The following is an 18,073-nucleotide window of genomic DNA, read 5'->3' as shown; positions in this document are numbered from 1 at the left end:
TGCTACATGAAGACAAACACAACCTTTCGCGAAAAACTCTGAAATTCCCTCTCCTCAACAAAAGACACTACAAATAACAATAACCCAATGACACATAACATCAATCCAACAAATAAATCAGATGTTTTAATCACCAATTAGTCATGTGGGATTGACCCTAACAACTTTTTGGTCAAATACCATGTCCAAGTACGTAAACTTCATTCAAATAGAACATTGTTACAACCGCTATTAGTGAATGTAGAACACAAACTATAAAGAAAGCAAATGATCCCATTCACTAAAATTCACAAAACCCCAAAACCCATTTTAAAAATTTCAATCATATACCCACCACAATCCAAATACAAATACAAATATAAACATGTCAACTTCCAAATTAATTCCATATACACTATGTCTCACATAACACAATATTTCACCGATTCATGAAAGAAAACATGAAGAAAAAAAAAAAATGAGATTACCTTAAAATTAAAATTGTCTTCAAGGTGAACTTGAAAATAAATGCATACCTCAAAATAATGCTGATGTACTTTCGATTTTCGAATAAAGGAGAAAGAATTGGGGAAAAGAAAAGAGAAGAGAAGAGAGGAGAGGAGAACGAGAAAGAGGAAGAACGGGATGCGTTAGAAAAATGGAGAAAATGAATGGGATTTTGGGTTTTATTAAAAGTTTTTGATCTTTTAATTTTTTACCCTAAGTTTACAAATATTTTAATTCAACCCCATCTCTTCATAATTAACCCCTAATTAAATGTTTATAACAAAAGAAAAGGAAAAAGAAATAGAAATCCCCTATCCTTCATTCACTCTCAAAGAACCGAGATGGCAACGACACAGGGCAGGTTAAAGCTCATGTATTAGAGCGGAGTGAGTTGAAACAATTTTTTGGAAAAAAAAAAAAAAAAAAAAAGAAAAGAAAAAACGAAGAAGTGTGAAGTGGGTTCACAACAGGAAATAATTGGGAAGGAAAAAAGATATTTCAAAATTTAGGAAAAAAAGTTATTATTGTTGAAATTGACATGCTTACACCTAAGTCTTGACAAATAGGAGAAAACATACACGCGTGCATTTAAATTTATAATTTTTGGCAGCGAACAACTAATGCTTTAATATTTAAATTAAATAACCTTACTAACACTATCGCTTTTGGAAAATGGAAAGGTAGAATATTATGTTGTTACTCCTTATTAGTATTTCACGGTTTAAGAGTGAGACATTATTGACTTGTAACTTTCCAGATGTAGTAGTTTCCTATATCTAGGAGCAAGGAAAATAACTTTTAAATATCTAGTTAAATGCCCCACTTGTAATAAATTAGCTAAGTCGTTCTCGAGTTACTATTACTGATATTAATAACTAATTTATCTGCAGCTACTGCTATGTTTATTCCCGCTCATTTCCATGCTAATCAGTTTTTTCAAATGAAAACCTCCTCCATCAGTTAGGGCCACTTCCCTTCTCCACGTCACACCACCCTCATTCAAAACATGTCACCCCACCCCCTCGAAATATTTCGCACAAAATAAGTAATATTTTATTTATTTGAAAAAATCAAATCAGAAAATTCAAACGCCTGCATTGATTCTCACCTTCCAACTCCCACGTTTCACAGCTTTCCTTTCTCTCTGCACTTCTTCTTTGTCTTAAACAAGAAGGAAACTCAACTCCATTGAAGCATTTATGCTAAAAAGTGTGAGATATATTTGAACAAATTTTTCGTGTTACCGATTTTATTGGTTGAGCTGAGTTAGGCGGTTAATGGCGTCTTCTAGAGGGAGAAGTACTTCGCCATTTCACAACCGTAAGTCTTCGAGTCCGTACTCATCCACGTCATCATCGTCATCCTTTATGAATGGTAAGCTCATACCTCGATCCAGCTCCTCCACAACGACGTCGTTTTTTGGCTCCAAATCGGTGACTCCTAGTCGCAATTCGGAGTATTCATTAGGTTATGGAAATCGGACACCGGTTAGTTATCAGTCAACTGAGGATTTGATTGCTGAGCCAGTTGTTGATATGTCCAGAGCTGGAGAGAGTATTTCAGTTACAGTTAGGTTTCGGCCGTTGAGGTAACTGTTAGATCTGCTTGAATTAGTTTCAATATATTTGTTGTTAGATGACATAATGGTCAAAATACACCTGAAGTATCACTTTTTGCGAGTTTCCTGGTTGAATTATATTTTTTGCGAGTTTCGTACCTGAACTATCAGGTGTTTTTGTTTCGTACCTGAACTATCAGGTGCTTGCGTTTCCTACCTGAACTATCACCAACTATTTATCAAAACACACCTCGAAATTAATGAGTCAGCTACCATGTAGACGAAATTTTATGGGCAAATTAAGGGGTGCCTTTTGGCGATTGTATTCAAACAATTGGTCTAGTTAGCTTCGAGGTGTGTTTTGATAAATAGTTGGTGATAGTTCATGTAGGAATTTCGCAACAACGTGATACTTCAGGTGTGTTTTTGACCATTATCTCTTGTTAGATTGGAGGAATTTAGATTTGAGCTTGAAATAATGGTATTTCTGGCGTCAGTGAGCGAGAATACAACAAAGGCGATGAAATTGCGTGGCATCCTGATGGTGATAAAATTGTACGGAACGAGTATAATGCTGCAACAGCTTTTGCATTTGGTAATATTCTAGTCACTCTGAACAAGTTCTATTTTGTGAAGAGTTTGATATTTATTTTGTTTAGAGTTGCTTAGCACTTAAAATTTCCTTTCATCTAATATTGGATTAATATGTTTGGTTGGATGATTGGTAGATAGAGTTTTTGGACCTGATACATGTACACAGGAGGTTTATGAAGTTGCTGCTCGACCAGTGGTAAAGGCTGCAATGGAGGGCATAAACGGTATCATACTTACTCCCACTTGTAACACTACATAGAATATTTTCATTTTTTGGGGCCAAATGGACTGGAGCGACATTATAAAATATAGGCATAATACATAGATAGACACTTAAAAAGCGGCCTCTACTGGCAACTAAACACAACTTTGAGAATGCACATCTAGACACCTCAACTCATCCCCGCTGTGTCTAGGGTGTTCAATTGATACAGTAGGGACGAGATGAGGTGTCTAGATGTGCATTCTCAAAGTCGGAGTGTTTACTTGCCAGTTGAGGTCAAGTTAATGTGTCTAATTATGTATTATACCTAAAATATTCCTGCTTAATATGAGTTCAAAGGCCATGCTCAGTGAAAATTAATATGTGCCAAGTGATGGCTAGTTGACATCCAATATACTGACATTAGTTGAGTGCTAATTTTGTCATACATCCTCCCAATGGGATGACCTGAATTTAGGTGCTTGAAACCATCAAAGGGCTATCATGCTGAGCTGAATTATTATCATTTATGCATTAGCAAAATAATTCTACTGATACTTAGATTTTGTAGTTTGACACTAGGCCTGCTGTGTATGCAGGCACAGTATTTGCTTATGGTGTTACAAGTAGTGGAAAGACACACACTATGCATGTAAGTGGATATATCCTTTGTGCAATCTTCTTTTTCCCTTGAATCAAAAGTGCTTCTGACACTTCTGTTACATCTCCAACAAACAGTTTAAAAGTATTTGATTGCTAGCACCTAACAAAATTTTAGTTTGAGGGTTCTGTGTTATCTTTATATTTCTATAGTCAATTTCATGGTTAAACTTGGTTTTTCAATTGGTATTTTGTTTACCTCTCCCCAAATTCCAACAACAGCAAAGCTTTTGCTATTTGATGTTGGATCTTTGTTTTCACAGGGAGATCAAATTTCTCCAGGTATAATTCCGCTCGCAATAAAGGATGTTTTCAGCATTATTCAAGATGTAAGTGAACTTACGATTAACTGATTCTCATTTTGACAATGCACCTCTCTAATATGACACTCTTGAGCTCTACAGCCCCTTTTCTTAAAACATAAGCTCCATTATCTTTTATTGTTGCTAATTATTAAATCTGCCTTTCAGACTCCTGGACGTGAATTCTTACTTCGTGTATCGTATCTTGAAATCTATAATGAGGTTAGTAGCGGACATCAGCAGATGATTTCATATATGAGGACAGGCTCGCATGACTAGAATGATTAACTACTATATTCTTTAGCAGATGCTCATGCTTATATAAGCATCTTTGTTACAGATGCTGTATCTATGTTTATATTCTGCGCTCATGTGAAATGTGATTCATCGTAGCTGCAACATAAAACAGCTTCTTTTAAACAATGTGGAATTTTTTTTAGTAGATTTAGCATCTCTCTTTATGCACCTGTTGCTTCAACACTTTCTAATTTCTTGTACTAAATTCATGAACATCTCTCTTTAGGCATTTGTCGATCCATCCATGTTAAAATCTTGTATTAATTCTGGCTAGAGATCATATGAATGCCTTTATTGTTCACGGTGTCAGGTTATCAACGACTTGCTGGATCCAACGGGACAGAATTTGCTTGTTAGGGAAGACACCCAGGTTTTTATATAATACTGACTTTCTCTGCTTCTGGAAATAAATCTACTTTCCCTAGAACTTACACTTCTGGTTATTGTTTATCCTTCTTTCTATATGTTTGTTGATAAACAAGTATATTGTTTTTATGAGAGGAACTGCAGAATAGCTGTGTTCCTATGGGCTATGGACAACCATTTCAGTTAATCTTGAAAATCACATGCCCGAGTCTTGAATTTATCAGGCAAAGTATAACTAAACATATGAACATCTATTTAATTCCAGACATGTACCACGAAATAAACAAAATCTAGCATTCTTTCTGTCACCTGAAGTATCAAAAACCTATCATTACCTACCAGCAATTGCAGGTGGTGTTTTTAGCCTGTAGTCGTTCTACTGGAAAACAGATATTCATGCTTCTCTATCAAAGTTCATGATTCTAATGCTGCTGTATGGTTCTTGATTCTTTTATTCTTGCAAATTTTCAGGGTACTTATGTTGAAGGTATAAAGGAGGAAGTTGTTTTGTCACCTGGGCATGCTCTTTCGTTTATTGCTGCTGGGGAAGGTAATTGTTGAATCTGTTCTTGTTCTTTGTCGGGTAATAACATTTATTCATAGCCATTTTTTTGTGGATCCTGATGCTGATTGCGTTCTTACTGCTGCAGAGCACCGCCACGTTGGTTCAAATAACTTCAATCTGTTTAGTAGCCGCAGTCACACAATATTCACCTTGGTTAGTGGATCAGGATGTCACTCTGCTACATTTCTTTGTTTGATCTGGAATTCTAAATTCTGCTCATCTTCTGCACATAAATGAGCATGAGTTTAAACCCCTCAGCAGCATTAAACATCAGTTTTTTGGTCAGCTGATGGCTTAAATGTTACGGTTTTCAAGTTATTGGGTCCGAACACATGCTTTTGAGAAGTTACTCTCGCTGTCTCTCTGTATGTTTAAGAGGTCTTCTGAAGACAACTACGGCATTTTAGAGCTTTCAAATGCCTTGAGGATTTTAGTTGAGAATATTGATACTCTAACAGTTTAATATAACTGGGATAGCTTTGTTGTGTTTCCCTGAACGTGCTGTGATTAATTTCTGCTTCATAACTTCCTACTCCTAGTAGTTTAAGTTTTTGCTACTGGTAACTGGTGATAAGTCTGACTATTGTCCCTTTCATTACACATTATGCAGATGATTGAAAGTAGTGCCCATGGCGATGAATATGATGGAGTGATCTTCTCACAGCTTGTATGGTTTCTGACACTAGTTGTTCAGCATTGAAAATATTAACTGTTGAATGGCAGCATCTAATATTAATTTGTTTTGTCTCACAGAACTTGATTGATCTAGCTGGATCTGAGAGCTCTAAAACTGAAACTACTGGGTTACGAAGAAAAGAAGGATCGTACATAAACAAAAGTCTACTGACTCTTGGAACTGTAAGTACTTAACCAATAATTGTTGACAGTTTGTATGTAGGTTTCCCATTAAAATTGCTTGATGACATTTGTCAGTGATTGACTTCTCCGTACCTTCTGGCATTATTGATCAGTATCTGTGTTCTTTCTTGAGCTTGTTGAGGATTATATGAAATTCTACTTCTGGGTTATTTCAATCTGACACGTTAATTCTTTTCTCATGTGTTAAGGTCATTGGAAAATTAAGTGAAGGGAAGGCATCTCATGTTCCCTATCGAGATTCTAAACTTACTCGCCTGCTACAATCTTCACTCAGTGGGCATGGACATGTTTCTGTGAGTGCAATTAAGCACATGTATCCATTCTATTGACCATATGAGACTGCCAGTCTATCCAATTGGATGTGCATCGTCTGCTTCTTAGCCTTTGCTGTCTTTTATGAGACATTGTTTTATCTGAAGAGATGACTAATTTCCTGCTTCTTTCTTGATTGTAGCTCATATGCACCGTTACTCCTGCTTCAAGCAATATGGAAGAAACCCATAATACGTTAAAGTTTGCAAGTAGGGCTAAGCGTGTCGAGATTTATGCATCTCGCAACAAGGTTTGCCTATCTGCATCATTTCAGTTTTATGGAATTGCAGTATAGAAAGCTGAATATGATTTTTTTCTTTTAGATTATTGATGAGAAATCGCTGATCAAGAAATATCAGAAAGAAATATCTTGTCTCAAGCAAGAGCTTGATCAGCTAAGAAGAGGGATGCTTGTAGGAGTCAATCCTGAAGAACTTATGACCTTGAAACAGCAGGTATGCATTCAAGTAAAATGGTTTGGTAAACTCTATCTACAATTTGAAGTCAAATATCTGACCTACAACTTATTATCCCAAAAAAAAAAAGAAGAAAAGAAATATGTCGTACAACTGATTCCATATTTAATGATATCTGTACTTAGCTTCTAAGATGTTTTCTTTGGACGTACTCTGTCTGTTTAACTATATATGGCGGTGTTTGTCTCAGCATAGAGTTAAAGAAAGATCAAAAGTCACATAAGCTAAAACAATTAATATCCTCAAAGTAGCCTGTGTACCTTGTGGTCAAAAAGTGTCAGTCAATTCTAAAATAGTACTCCCTCCGGATCAAAAAGAGTCCACTTAGCCTTTTTCTCTTGAGTCAAAAAGAGTGTCCACTTATCAAATCAAGAAAGAATTAACCTTATTTTTCCAAATTTGCCCCTATTAAGTGCTATGTGATCAAATCCCAATACCTATTTAATTAGGGGCACTTTAGTCAAATTACCTCTTTTTGTCTAGGAGTTAGTATTTTCTTAAGGGGTGTGCAAATGGCTAAGTGGACACTGTTTTTGATCCGTACGGAGTAGAAAACGAGAATTTTGAAATTAAGAGTTCCAATTATGAAAAGGTGCGGATTTTCTTGGAATGGACCAAAAGGAAAGAATGCAATGTAGAATGGAACATAGGGTGTAAATGATTTTGTGTTGTGTTATTATTAACAATCTTTTCACAGTTGGAAGAGGGACAAGTGAAGATGCAGTCAAGGTTGGAAGAGGAGGAGGACGCCAAGGCTGCTCTACTGAGCCGGATACAGAAGCTAACTAAACTGATCCTTGTTTCTTCAAAAAATACAATTCCTGGGTATTTGGGGGATGCTGCTGCACATCAGAAGAGTCGATTTGCTTCTGAAGATGATGTACGCTGCCCTCTCTTTTTATCTTGAGTGCTATTTCTATTTTCCGTTCTTTGCTCACTAGAACTCTAGGTTATCATATCAGAATTTGGATTTTAGGTACATCAGATGTGTTTTGATTTTTTGGAAGACTTTTTCCTACTCCTTTACAGTTGCTTTAGGCAGTGGTGAATATGCTTATTTATTACCACTGCTCTTCATATCATCTGCCATAGGAATTTTAAGAGTATCACTCCCCTGCAAGAGTGTAAATTAAGTTTTTGTTGTTTCTTTTGGTTTCTGTTACTATTTGCATGCAAATTCTCTGGCATCTATCCTGAGTCAGATGTGTAATCTATTTTCACATGCAGATTGACTGAAATGCCGCCTGATATAGATTTATAATCATTCTTCTAGATTGATCTTTTGTATTTTCACCTTACAAATATAAAATCTATTTCCTGAAGTGATCTTCTTCTTTTTTTCACCCTTCCACCAGAAATTGGATCGTTCTGTGCCCAGAGATAGCGAGAATCAAAGAGATTCTTCATCAGAGATTTCTGATTTCAAACACAGAAGAGTTTCTAGCAAGTGGAATGATGATATCTCCCAGGCTGTCGGCGTGATTACAGAATCAACTCAGGCGGGTGAACTTACCAGTGGTTCTTCCTGTGGTTCGAAGCTGCCTATAGTATGTCTTTTTCCCTCTTTCTTAAGACCTTCTAAAGGAGGAGACGTATTCATTTGTTCTTAATTCTACTTCCCATTCAGTGCGTATGACCCTTAATCCTCTGTAGGAATCAATGGATTTGTCGGTTAATAGTTGAAGTTGTTATTTTTCAATCCACATGTAGTTAAGTTTTATCTGAATAGTGCTAACATTGTTGTCTTTGCATGGAGTTTGACTTTTTGATATCTAATTATTTCCAAGCATTAACTTTTCAAACTTCCTTTGATGCGTAGATTTTGAGCATTCTCCCATTGTTGTCTCAGGATTGAGAAGTTATTACTTTTTGTTCAAATCTAGCCTTTTCCATTAAGATTGTTTTTTCAAATGCAATACTCTATTATCTAATGGATTCTTTTCCATTATATATCAAATATTAATTCCCTCAATTTTTGATGTTTTATTTGTCTTTCTGTTGAACATAGGAAGGAGTTTCAATGTCAGATCAGATGGACCTCCTAGTTGAGCAAGTCAAGATGCTTTCTGGAGAGATTGCATTCAGTACGAGTACATTGAAACGAATGATGGAGCAGTCTTTGAAGGATCCTCAGAATTCAAAAACTTGTACTGATGTAAGCTTTTTAGTTTGTACTTAGACTGAATCCTTCGTACATTTGATGGATATGTTTATCTCTGCAATAGTCATATACTGGGTCTTTCTTTGAATATTCTGCCGCTATACTTTGCAGTGAATAATCTTCTCTAAATTTGTAAACGTTTTAGATATATTGTTGGAAATTCAAATGAATTATTGTTTGATGCTTCCGCGGAATTGAAGGCCTGGTATTGGTATTTTTATTAACTTGTGAAACATATTCAGTTTCTGGTGTCTTCAGTAGAGTCCCTAGGCGTGTTAAATCCCTGATGAGCGTGTAGGATTTTGTTGTTAGGCAATTGCAGCTGCATGATTTTCATGAAAACAACTTTTTTTGGTTGTCTCCTGCTTTTAAGATCCTTACTCAATGTAATGCCTAAACATGTGACAGATTCAAAATTTGGAGCGTGAGATTCAAGAAAAGAGAGAGCAGATGAAGATCTTAGAACAGCGTATTGTTGAAAATGGTGAAGCATCAATCACCGGTGCATCTTTAGTTGAAATGCAGCAGGTGATGTAACATTATTCCTTTTTCTACCTCATTGGTTTTCTCTTTCACGGTGTTTTCTTTTTGTCTCATAGTTCTATCTTTTGTCAGACTTTGCTGAAGCTGATGACACAATGTAGTGAAACCGGTTTTGAGCTTGAGGTTGGTAACCGGATTAATCCTTCCTTGATTGCACCAATTCAATTAATTTAAAATCTAATCGAAAGAATTTTCCTATCTATCACACAGTGCAGAACATCTATTACATGGAGTTGTTTAGAATTTGACTTTTTGAATGCAGATAAAATCAGCGGACAATCGGATTCTCCAGGAAGAGCTGCAAAACAAGGTGAAAAAGCACCATTATTTATCTTTGTTAATCATATGATAGTCACCTTAGTGTTGTTGGCCTGCGAATGCCTAATTGTCCAGGATTAATGCAGCTGTTTTTGTTGTTTCAGTGTTTAGAGAACAAGGAACTACAGGAAACTATTTGTAATCTTGAGCAGCAGCTAGCCATAGTGAAGGTGGAAAAGTCATACTCCACATCACAGGGTGTATCAGACGAGTATATTGATGACCTTAAAAAGAAAATTCAGTTGCAGGTGATTTATATCCTTCATCCCAGGATTAACTGGCTTCACGTTTGTCCATTGACTGGTTCTCGTTTAAATTCTTGTGGTATATGGCATCTTTTGGAAATAGTGATCTACGAAGAACTGAGACCCAATTTTATTTTCTTATTTTATTTTCATGAAGATGGTCTCCTGCAGGGGAGGGGCTGGAGATATCACTGTTTAATTAACTGAGCTATGAGATGCAGAACAGGGAATCATATGAAGCCATAGCGCCTCTGAAATCTAAATATCAATTGAAAAGTCAAACTCTTAAGTTCTATGGAAATGTTGTTATGAGTTCCTTTATATAAAGTTCTAAAGAAAGCAAAAAGAAAGGAGCTAGCACTTGCAAATGCCTTACAGGGCATGCCTGATAAGTTTTTTAACTTGGAATTTGAATCATCTGAGATGCTTAGTCGTTCACTTTTTTTTTTCTTTCTTCTATTCTATATAAACATACTGAGCTTGGTGCTGTAACATTCTGTATTGACATCCATACCTGTTCCAAGACAAGGTTTTATATAAGTCGCTTTACATCATGGAGCCTAGACGCAATCATTTTGTTCACCCACTTTCTCTAGGTTAATATATCATATGTTAAATTTATGTTTGACTAATTGCTTTACCTGCATGAAAGCAAGCATTACTTGGCATTTCTATATTAGAGTTCGTCAATCTTCTATTGGTGTGATATCTACAGCAACTAAAGGACAAACTCTCTCTAACTCTGCTTATTTGGCTTTCTTTTGCATACAGTCACTTTATTGTCACTGCATTTCTTTAAATGAGTCCATATCATGGCTCTGATAAGTTTCTTGCTTGAGCAGGATATTGAGAATGATAAGTTGAAGTTGGAACTTGTTCAGAGTGTAGAGGAGAGCAGTGGATTACGAGTGCAGAACCAGAAATTATCTGAAGAAGCCTCATATGCAAAAGAACTAGCATCTGCTGCTGCAGTTGAACTTAAAAATTTGGCTGGTGAAGTGACAAAGCTATCGATACAGAATACAAAACTCGAGAAAGAATTGTTGGCTGCTCGACAGGTATTAAATTCTAGGAGTTCCATTGCACAAACTGGTAATGTTCGCCATCGGAAGCATGGTGAAAACCTATGGCAAGGACGTAGAGGTCGGGTTTCTGACCGAGAAATTGAAGTTCCTGGAGTTGTTCGTGATGGCTTTGGCACATGGGATCTAGATCCTGATGATTTAAAAAAGGAGTTGCAGGCAAGAAAACAACGTGAGGCAGCTCTGGAGGCCACCTTGGTTGAGAAGGAAATACTGGAAGATGAGTACCGGAAAAAGGTTGAAGAGGGAAAGAAAAGGGAGGCAACTCTGGAAAATGATTTAGCGAATATGTGGGTGCTCATTTCTCAGCTAAGGAAAAAGAATGGTGCCAGGCAAGAGTTAAAGACAGTAGCAGAAAGGCAGAATGTTGGAGGAGACAATATGAACGATCCAAAAATGAATGATAATGAGTACAATGACCCCATCCTCGATGATGGACAGACAGTGGATCATACAACCGCAGTTGCTGAAATTCTGAAGGAAGACCCTCTTGTTGCCCGCTTGAAGGTAATTATGTTTATCCTTTTCTTGCCACTTAGCAATTGTATCTATTACATGTATGTGTTCGCGTCCTTGTCATTTCTGAGTTGAAGCTCTGTATGCTTCGTAAAGCTACCTAATTTCCTTGTATTTAAACATCGCACACTCATAAAGAGGCTAGATAAGCTTTATTTTGCATTTTTCCTTTCTAATGTGGTCATTTTTGTCTATTCAGTTGTAAAAACGAGTGTGAGATATACTTTGGATCCAGTAACCTATGCAAGCTTTTTGGAAGATAGGATGGCTGTTAGATTTTAGTAGCACACTATAGGGGTGGGGAGAGTGGATGTCCGACATACACAAGTCATGGGATTTAATATACTTTACTTATTCTTCCCATCCGATTTTATACCTCATATTTGACTGATGATGGCGTTTAAGATGTTAACATGAGTTACGTATAATTTTAGTGATAACTGGAGAAAATATTGAAGTAATGGTTGAAAAGTTAGCTCAGTGGAGAAATATCACATCAAAGTTTAAAATGTGGCTAGTGCAATGAATTTTCATTCTTGAAAGCTGTGTAGAAATAGAATTGTATCAACATTTCGAGACATCTTAAAATAAAGTTAGTGTCATTATAAATTGAAAGACAAGAACTACCTAGTTTTCAGTCATTTGTCATTCCATGGGGCTTCTCGCATACTAATGCTTTTGCGTTAGTGCTTCTGAAATGTTTCAATGAATCATATCTAGGTGCCTCTCTACCTCCAAGGTAGGGGTAAGGTCTGTGTACACTCTACCTCCCCCGAGCCCACTTTGTGGGATTACACTGGGTTTGCTGTTGTTGTTGTAGACCTAGGAGCCACAATATTAGCTTTTTTATTTACTGCTGCATGTCAATCTTTTGAGGCTGTTTCAGGCTAGTCGTACTGTTCTTGAGTAGGATATTACTAATATTAGTAATTAGTAATGGAAGAAAATGTTGAACTGACAGTTGGTAGTTATAAGAGAAAACATTTTTAACTTCTGACAGTCAAATAGATCCAAAATTCTTAGAAGAGTTTGACTTTGTAGTGTAATGCTATTAGCTAAATTGTGTCAAACATTTTAAGATGAAACCTAAAATGGGAAATGTGATATAAAATGGGTACGGGAATACATGTTAATGCTTAGGTTTTTGCATGGGTAGAAGCTACTAATAACAACTGTTGTTTCTTTAGGTTTCTTGATGGCTCGAAATATAACGTGAAATATTAAAGATCTTTTACATGTGCGCCACCAGGCTCGGATGCAAGAGATGAAGGGAAAGGACCACACATATTTGGGGAATGCAGATGCAAATTCACATGCATGTAAAGTCTGTTTCGAATCACCAACTTCTGCAATGCTCCTTCCTTGCCGACATTTTTGCTGTAAGTTAACTTTCTGATTATGTGCTCAGATTATCCACGCTTCCTTGGTAGGTGCTGTCTAATGTCGACTTAATTTGTAGTATGTAAATCTTGTTCCCTTGCCTGTGCCGAGTGTCCAGTATGTCGAACCGAAATTGCAGATAGGATTTTCGTTTTTACTTGAGATGGCATTTCAAGTGCTTGAGCGATGGTGAAAGGTAAGGTGGTTGTTGACTCGTCATGAATTCCAACTTTATTTTGCAAATATGCATAAATTCTGAAGTCAACTTGCAATAAGGTGCTTACTTTTCTCCCTCTCTTTGTAGGAGGGGTTCTGTTCTCTCTTGTGAAGCTCGCTTTTCTCATGACAATTCTGTAGATGGGTTCAACTGTATGCAATGTCAAAGTGTTATACCTTTTTCTTCCCGCACTTGTCCACCATTTAACTGTAAATTACACTAGGGGACAAAGGAAACAAAGTCGAAAATTAGTAAATTTGAACTCAGGGGTACAGTTTGACCTCCTTTTTAACTTCAGCTGTATTATATAGGACACAAGCTGCAATGACAATGTTGTCGTGTAAGTAAAAATTTTGAGCTTGTACATCATTGGGGCTTAATCTTGTCTCTTCGGCCTGACATTTCTTATTTGATATTCCAGATGGTATATTTTGTGGTTTGTCATTCGAAAGTTAAATCTTTACGGGAATTCGTTTTCTGTTATCTGGCCGACCAGCTAGACTGGCTCATATCGTCCTTTAGTGCAATGTGATGTGGATTCACTTTAAGTATCAATAGTCTTGTGGAGATATTTATTTAGGAGTGATGTGAACTGATTGAACGAGCTTTAGTAAGGTTACATTGTCCTTTAAAGCGTGTCGGATATTTTTAGGAGTGAGGTTCGTGGCAAGTTATATCAAGATTTAATGCGCAACAAATATGAATAGTATTATTTCATCCTAGCACTCCGCTTATCGGCTATTAATGAATTTTTCAACAGTAGCTAGACATCCCATTACCCTCATTAAATGAAGTTCTCATGTGAGCCTTCGAGTCTCTTACTCCGGTTTGCATTGGCCTTCCTCCATATTAATTCACTCCCAATGGACGGCCTATCGGAATAAAACCATAGTAATGGAAGGTATTCAAAGGAAGCAAGGTAAAGTCAACATTATTTGTAAGGAATTAGAACAAAGTAGAATCAAAATATTCCTATAGATGACACTAACTAATGGGGACTAAGGCATATTCAGGACATTAGACCCTGTGTTCCACCGGTCTTTTCAATATGTTTAATGAATTTATGAAATGTAGAGAACCTCCAATACATAATCTAACCTTTTGAATAGTAATAGCAATTCAAATGAACAGCGAAAATTTATATACCAAATAATTTCGACTAGTTTAGGATGAAACATAGTTATTCTTGTTGTTCTTGTGCCTTAATTGCCTTACCATATACTATAATAGATGATTGAAAATTCCTTACCATATACTATAATGGATGATTGAAGATTTGAACTGTCATTGATTGCCGAGATAGTCTCTTTTTATCTTAGAAGTAGAGCCCTTAATATGAAAGTACCTTCTGTACGATTATAACGACGCTGCTGCTGGGCTAATTTAGGAACCAAAAGGAAAATCTAAAACAATGCATGCGCCTTTTAGCGTCAATCTTCCTTCAATAATTGATCTGGCCATGAATACGCGAAATAACTTGTTAAATACGAACACCATATTCAATAATCAAAGCGGGTAATTGGGCATAAAGCCATTACAAAAAGATCAGCTCCCACAAAGCAAAAACAAGAGCACCCCGGATCCGGTAAAAACCCATTCTTATGTCTGATGGATAGATTCTAACAAGTCGAAGTGATTTGACTTGCAAAAACAGTTTGGTTTTTACTTATCCAAAAACCAAGTAACTGATCAAAATTAGTAACCAAAAGAAAAGGTCAGATGACAGCTTGTATAACTCTGTCTTATGTCTCAAAAGATTGATGCCTTTAAAGGGTATCTGAAGAACAGGAGCTCCATTTTTCTTGCTGATTGCTTTCAACACATTGTTTTCTACAGGCTTAATTTGATGTTAAGAGGTAACCCCACTTCTTGTAGTGGAAAAAACTAAACAGCCGGCCGTATCTGATCAAAATTGATCTGCAATCAAACAGCATCATTAGTTGCAAGTTCTGAACATACATACATAAGGAAAACTTGTTTAACAGAATCCACCGATACACTAAAACATTTTTCAACTTATTAGGCCATTTAAAGATAACTATCCAAAATAAGTAAAATGAGTAACATGAAAATAGAGCAAGTTATGCATTATACAGCATGTTAAATTGTACCGATTTGTGAAAAATTATTTACTCTCTCATTAAGTGGGGTAAGAGATTTTACATAATCAGTGTCGGAAGAGGCAGATCTAGAATTTGAACATTATAGGTTCGAATTCAGAATTCTACCATGATCCATTTGATTTATAGGATTTGTAATCTAGAATATGTACTTATTTAGTAAAATTTTTAGCACATATACATGGTTTGAACCAGCGTTGTTAGATACATCTGCTTTAACTTATACACTACATCCACCTCCGTGCGTCAGCCTACTGTTATAATTCAGCAAGCTAGTGAGTTCTCCGGGACTATGTTGGTGTTAAGGCTTTATTTCCTATCTTAAATTGATATAGTATCTTCTTTGTAATACTTTTAAGTTGTGTCAACTTATTGTATATATATACATTACTATTTTTCAGAAAATTATATTTACACATAGAGGAGAATAAAAAAAGCGATGTGGAATGACATTCCTCTGCCAAGGGTGCCTCAATCAGCATTGTCCGTGAATATAAGTTAAATAATAAATGTGTAATTGGCCAAAAAAAAAAAAAAACTTAATTACCATAGGGAGAAGAACAGGGATATTCAAGAAAGTCTTCAACATGCCAGCCAGGAAGAGTCTCAATCAAGTACTCTGATATGCTACTAGTTGAAACTGAACCCTCTTGATTATAATCAACTTGAAAATTAGGTGTTGATTCTGTAGTCGAAATCGAATTACTCTTAATCCCAGAATAACCACTGCGAGCTTTAGACTTAGTGCCAGCATTACTCGCAGCAGATCCAGTGGGTGATGAAGATGATGAAGTTTGGTCATAATTAGAAGCCACAGCAGAAGAGAGTTGCACTCCACTTAGAAGAAACCTGTTGTGTTTCTTTGTATGTTCATTTGCTTTGTGTATAGGCAAGTCACATTCGTTGCAAAGTATTGCTCTGTCTTCTTTACAAAATAGCAAGGCTCGTCTTTCCTGAAAATTAGTTACCAATGCAAATAAGAAAAAGAGTTTAATTTCAATATACCGAAAGCGTAAAAGAAAGGTCATCTTTGCGTTTTTAATGATCGAAATGTGCTTGTAGTCCTTGTAATATCTGGCTAAGCATATTTAATGTTTAATTGATTAAAATGCATAGTTTTGATCCTTCAATCTTCATAGATTTAATGATTTATTCAATATTTGATCATTTAGTTATTCATATGTTATCTACATGTGTCTCTTTGGAGTACAGTCAGCTTACCGAGAGGATCAACCTCCCAATTCAAAGTTTTTTTCTGGAAGTTTTGACCTTGTTGACTATGAAGCAAGCACGACTATAAACAAACTTGTGACTATGACAGGGCGGTACGCTCTGGTCTCTCACAACCCTACTCTAATGTTAAATTTGTATCGTTATTCCACTTATGAGAGAAATTCATTTCTGAAAATAACTCAAATATAACATGTTTTATGTATAAGGGACACAAATATACATTTTAATTAACTCAAGTTTAAAAGTGCAATTATCGATTGTGTAAAAGTAATATTATGACTAAAATTCTAAAATCCTAACAAAGAAATGTGTAAAAGTTTGTATAAGTGGAGATTAGTACCTGGCAAATGTCACAAAGAGGAGAGTCTTTGAAAGAAGGATGAATTAGAGAAAAACGAATGTGTTTGCTAGCAAGCTTGTTGGCATGGTGAACTTGGTAGTCACATCGTTGGCAAAGGGTGGCTTCATCAGCGGAGCAATAAACTGATGCCTCTTCTTTATCACAAACATCACATTGAATCTTCATTCTTTCTTTAATGGTTCCTTCTTTGTTCTCTTTAATCGTACGGTTTCCCTAACAGATATATACATATATATAGTATGTAGTTTGAATATTAGTTGGAAGGGAGTAAATTTGGGAAAAAGACGAAGTATTATGGGCACAAAGGGGTTGTGTCATGGGGGGCTCACAGTTAAAGTCTGAGGAGTTTCAGAAAGTATTAAAATCTTTCACTGACTGACCATAAAGAGAAAACTCTGGAAAGAAGACAATGGCTTCTGTTCTGTCCAATTAAATGTAAAGACAAAAGAAGGAAACAAGTTGGCTGTTGCCTGTTAAAACGTATATTCTAATCACTTAAATAGCTTTCGCACTCAGCACACAATAGTTACTCAAGTGGAAAAGATCCTTAGAGATCATACTTTAAATTCCATCATAAACCAAAAAAAAGAACTACTAAGTGATTTTTTTATCATTTGGATCGTGGCGGGCAAAACTAGTCGGTACATATGTACAAAATTGGGAGATAATAGATAACAAGTGACTAGTCAAAGTGGACGCAAGTTGACCCCAATAAAACCGTTATGAAAAAAGAAATGAGAAATGCCCCAAGAGATCAGAGTTCGTCAAATTAATCCCAACTAAGACAGAAAAATATTGGTTAACTTCCTCCCTTTGCTTAATCTTTGATAGGGTAGAGTAACCTGATACATATAATATTGCAAAGTAATAAATACTCGGAGTATATTGGTTAAAGTGAACGCAAGTCGATCTGGACACCATGTTATAAAAAATAAAATCTATCCAGTCAATATTTTGATACGTGAAAATGGGGGCATTGCTGCATGGGGTAGGAGAAAGTTGTTTTATCTAGTCATTTATCGCTCCAGTTCGATAAGAGCTTAAGCTTTGACATAGGAAATTCCAAGAAAATTTACATGTAAAAGGTAGATCTATCTAACGAAGGCATATGGTTGGGTTCCAAAATATATTTCTAATATAAGTGTACATAGTGGACACGGAATATGTGTAAATGCCAAAGTATGTCAGTTTATGGGCAAG

General features: G+C 36.1%; 2 protein-coding genes across 3 annotated transcripts; one reads left to right on the top strand and one right to left on the bottom strand.

Annotated features, from left to right (window-relative positions):
- Positions 1-1,569: 1,569 nt before the first annotated feature.
- Positions 1,570-13,598, top strand: LOC132065057 (kinesin-like protein KIN-7D, mitochondrial). Of its 2 annotated transcripts, XM_059458282.1 has the most exons (25): positions 1,570-2,074; positions 2,542-2,639; positions 2,773-2,862; positions 3,440-3,492; positions 3,764-3,829; positions 3,971-4,024; positions 4,410-4,469; positions 4,937-5,015; positions 5,116-5,183; positions 5,641-5,697; positions 5,784-5,888; positions 6,098-6,202; positions 6,364-6,471; positions 6,545-6,676; positions 7,395-7,577; positions 8,053-8,244; positions 8,706-8,852; positions 9,267-9,386; positions 9,474-9,524; positions 9,664-9,711; positions 9,824-9,967; positions 10,807-11,553; positions 12,812-12,941; positions 13,022-13,138; positions 13,247-13,598. In XM_059458282.1, the coding sequence occupies exons 1-24, from the start codon at positions 1,764-1,766 to the stop codon at positions 13,102-13,104; spliced, it is 3,231 nt and encodes a 1,076-aa protein (XP_059314265.1). In that variant the 5' UTR covers positions 1,570-1,763; the 3' UTR covers positions 13,105-13,138; positions 13,247-13,598. The 2 variants fall into 2 exon arrangements, 1 of the variants encoding a protein (XP_059314265.1); XR_009416683.1 differs by lacking the exon at positions 13,247-13,598 and having other exon boundaries at positions 12,750-12,941; positions 13,022-13,041.
- A 1,034-nt stretch (positions 13,599-14,632) lies between these two features.
- Positions 14,633-17,666, bottom strand: LOC132062846 (B-box zinc finger protein 20). Its single transcript, XM_059455323.1, has 3 exons — positions 16,853-17,666; positions 15,827-16,232; positions 14,633-15,076 (listed from the first exon to the last, which is right to left on the bottom strand). Exons 1-3 carry the CDS (start codon positions 17,036-17,038, stop codon positions 15,066-15,068), a joined length of 603 nt encoding a protein of 200 aa, XP_059311306.1. The 5' UTR covers positions 17,039-17,666; the 3' UTR covers positions 14,633-15,065.
- Between the last annotated feature and the right edge of the window lie 407 nt (positions 17,667-18,073).

Source organism: Lycium ferocissimum, chromosome 7 (genome assembly GCF_029784015.1).
Source record: "Lycium ferocissimum isolate CSIRO_LF1 chromosome 7, AGI_CSIRO_Lferr_CH_V1, whole genome shotgun sequence".
Taxonomy (NCBI): domain Eukaryota; kingdom Viridiplantae; phylum Streptophyta; class Magnoliopsida; order Solanales; family Solanaceae; genus Lycium; species Lycium ferocissimum.
Note: the sequence above shows the minus strand (reverse complement) of the source record. Positions and strands in the feature narration are given on the sequence as shown.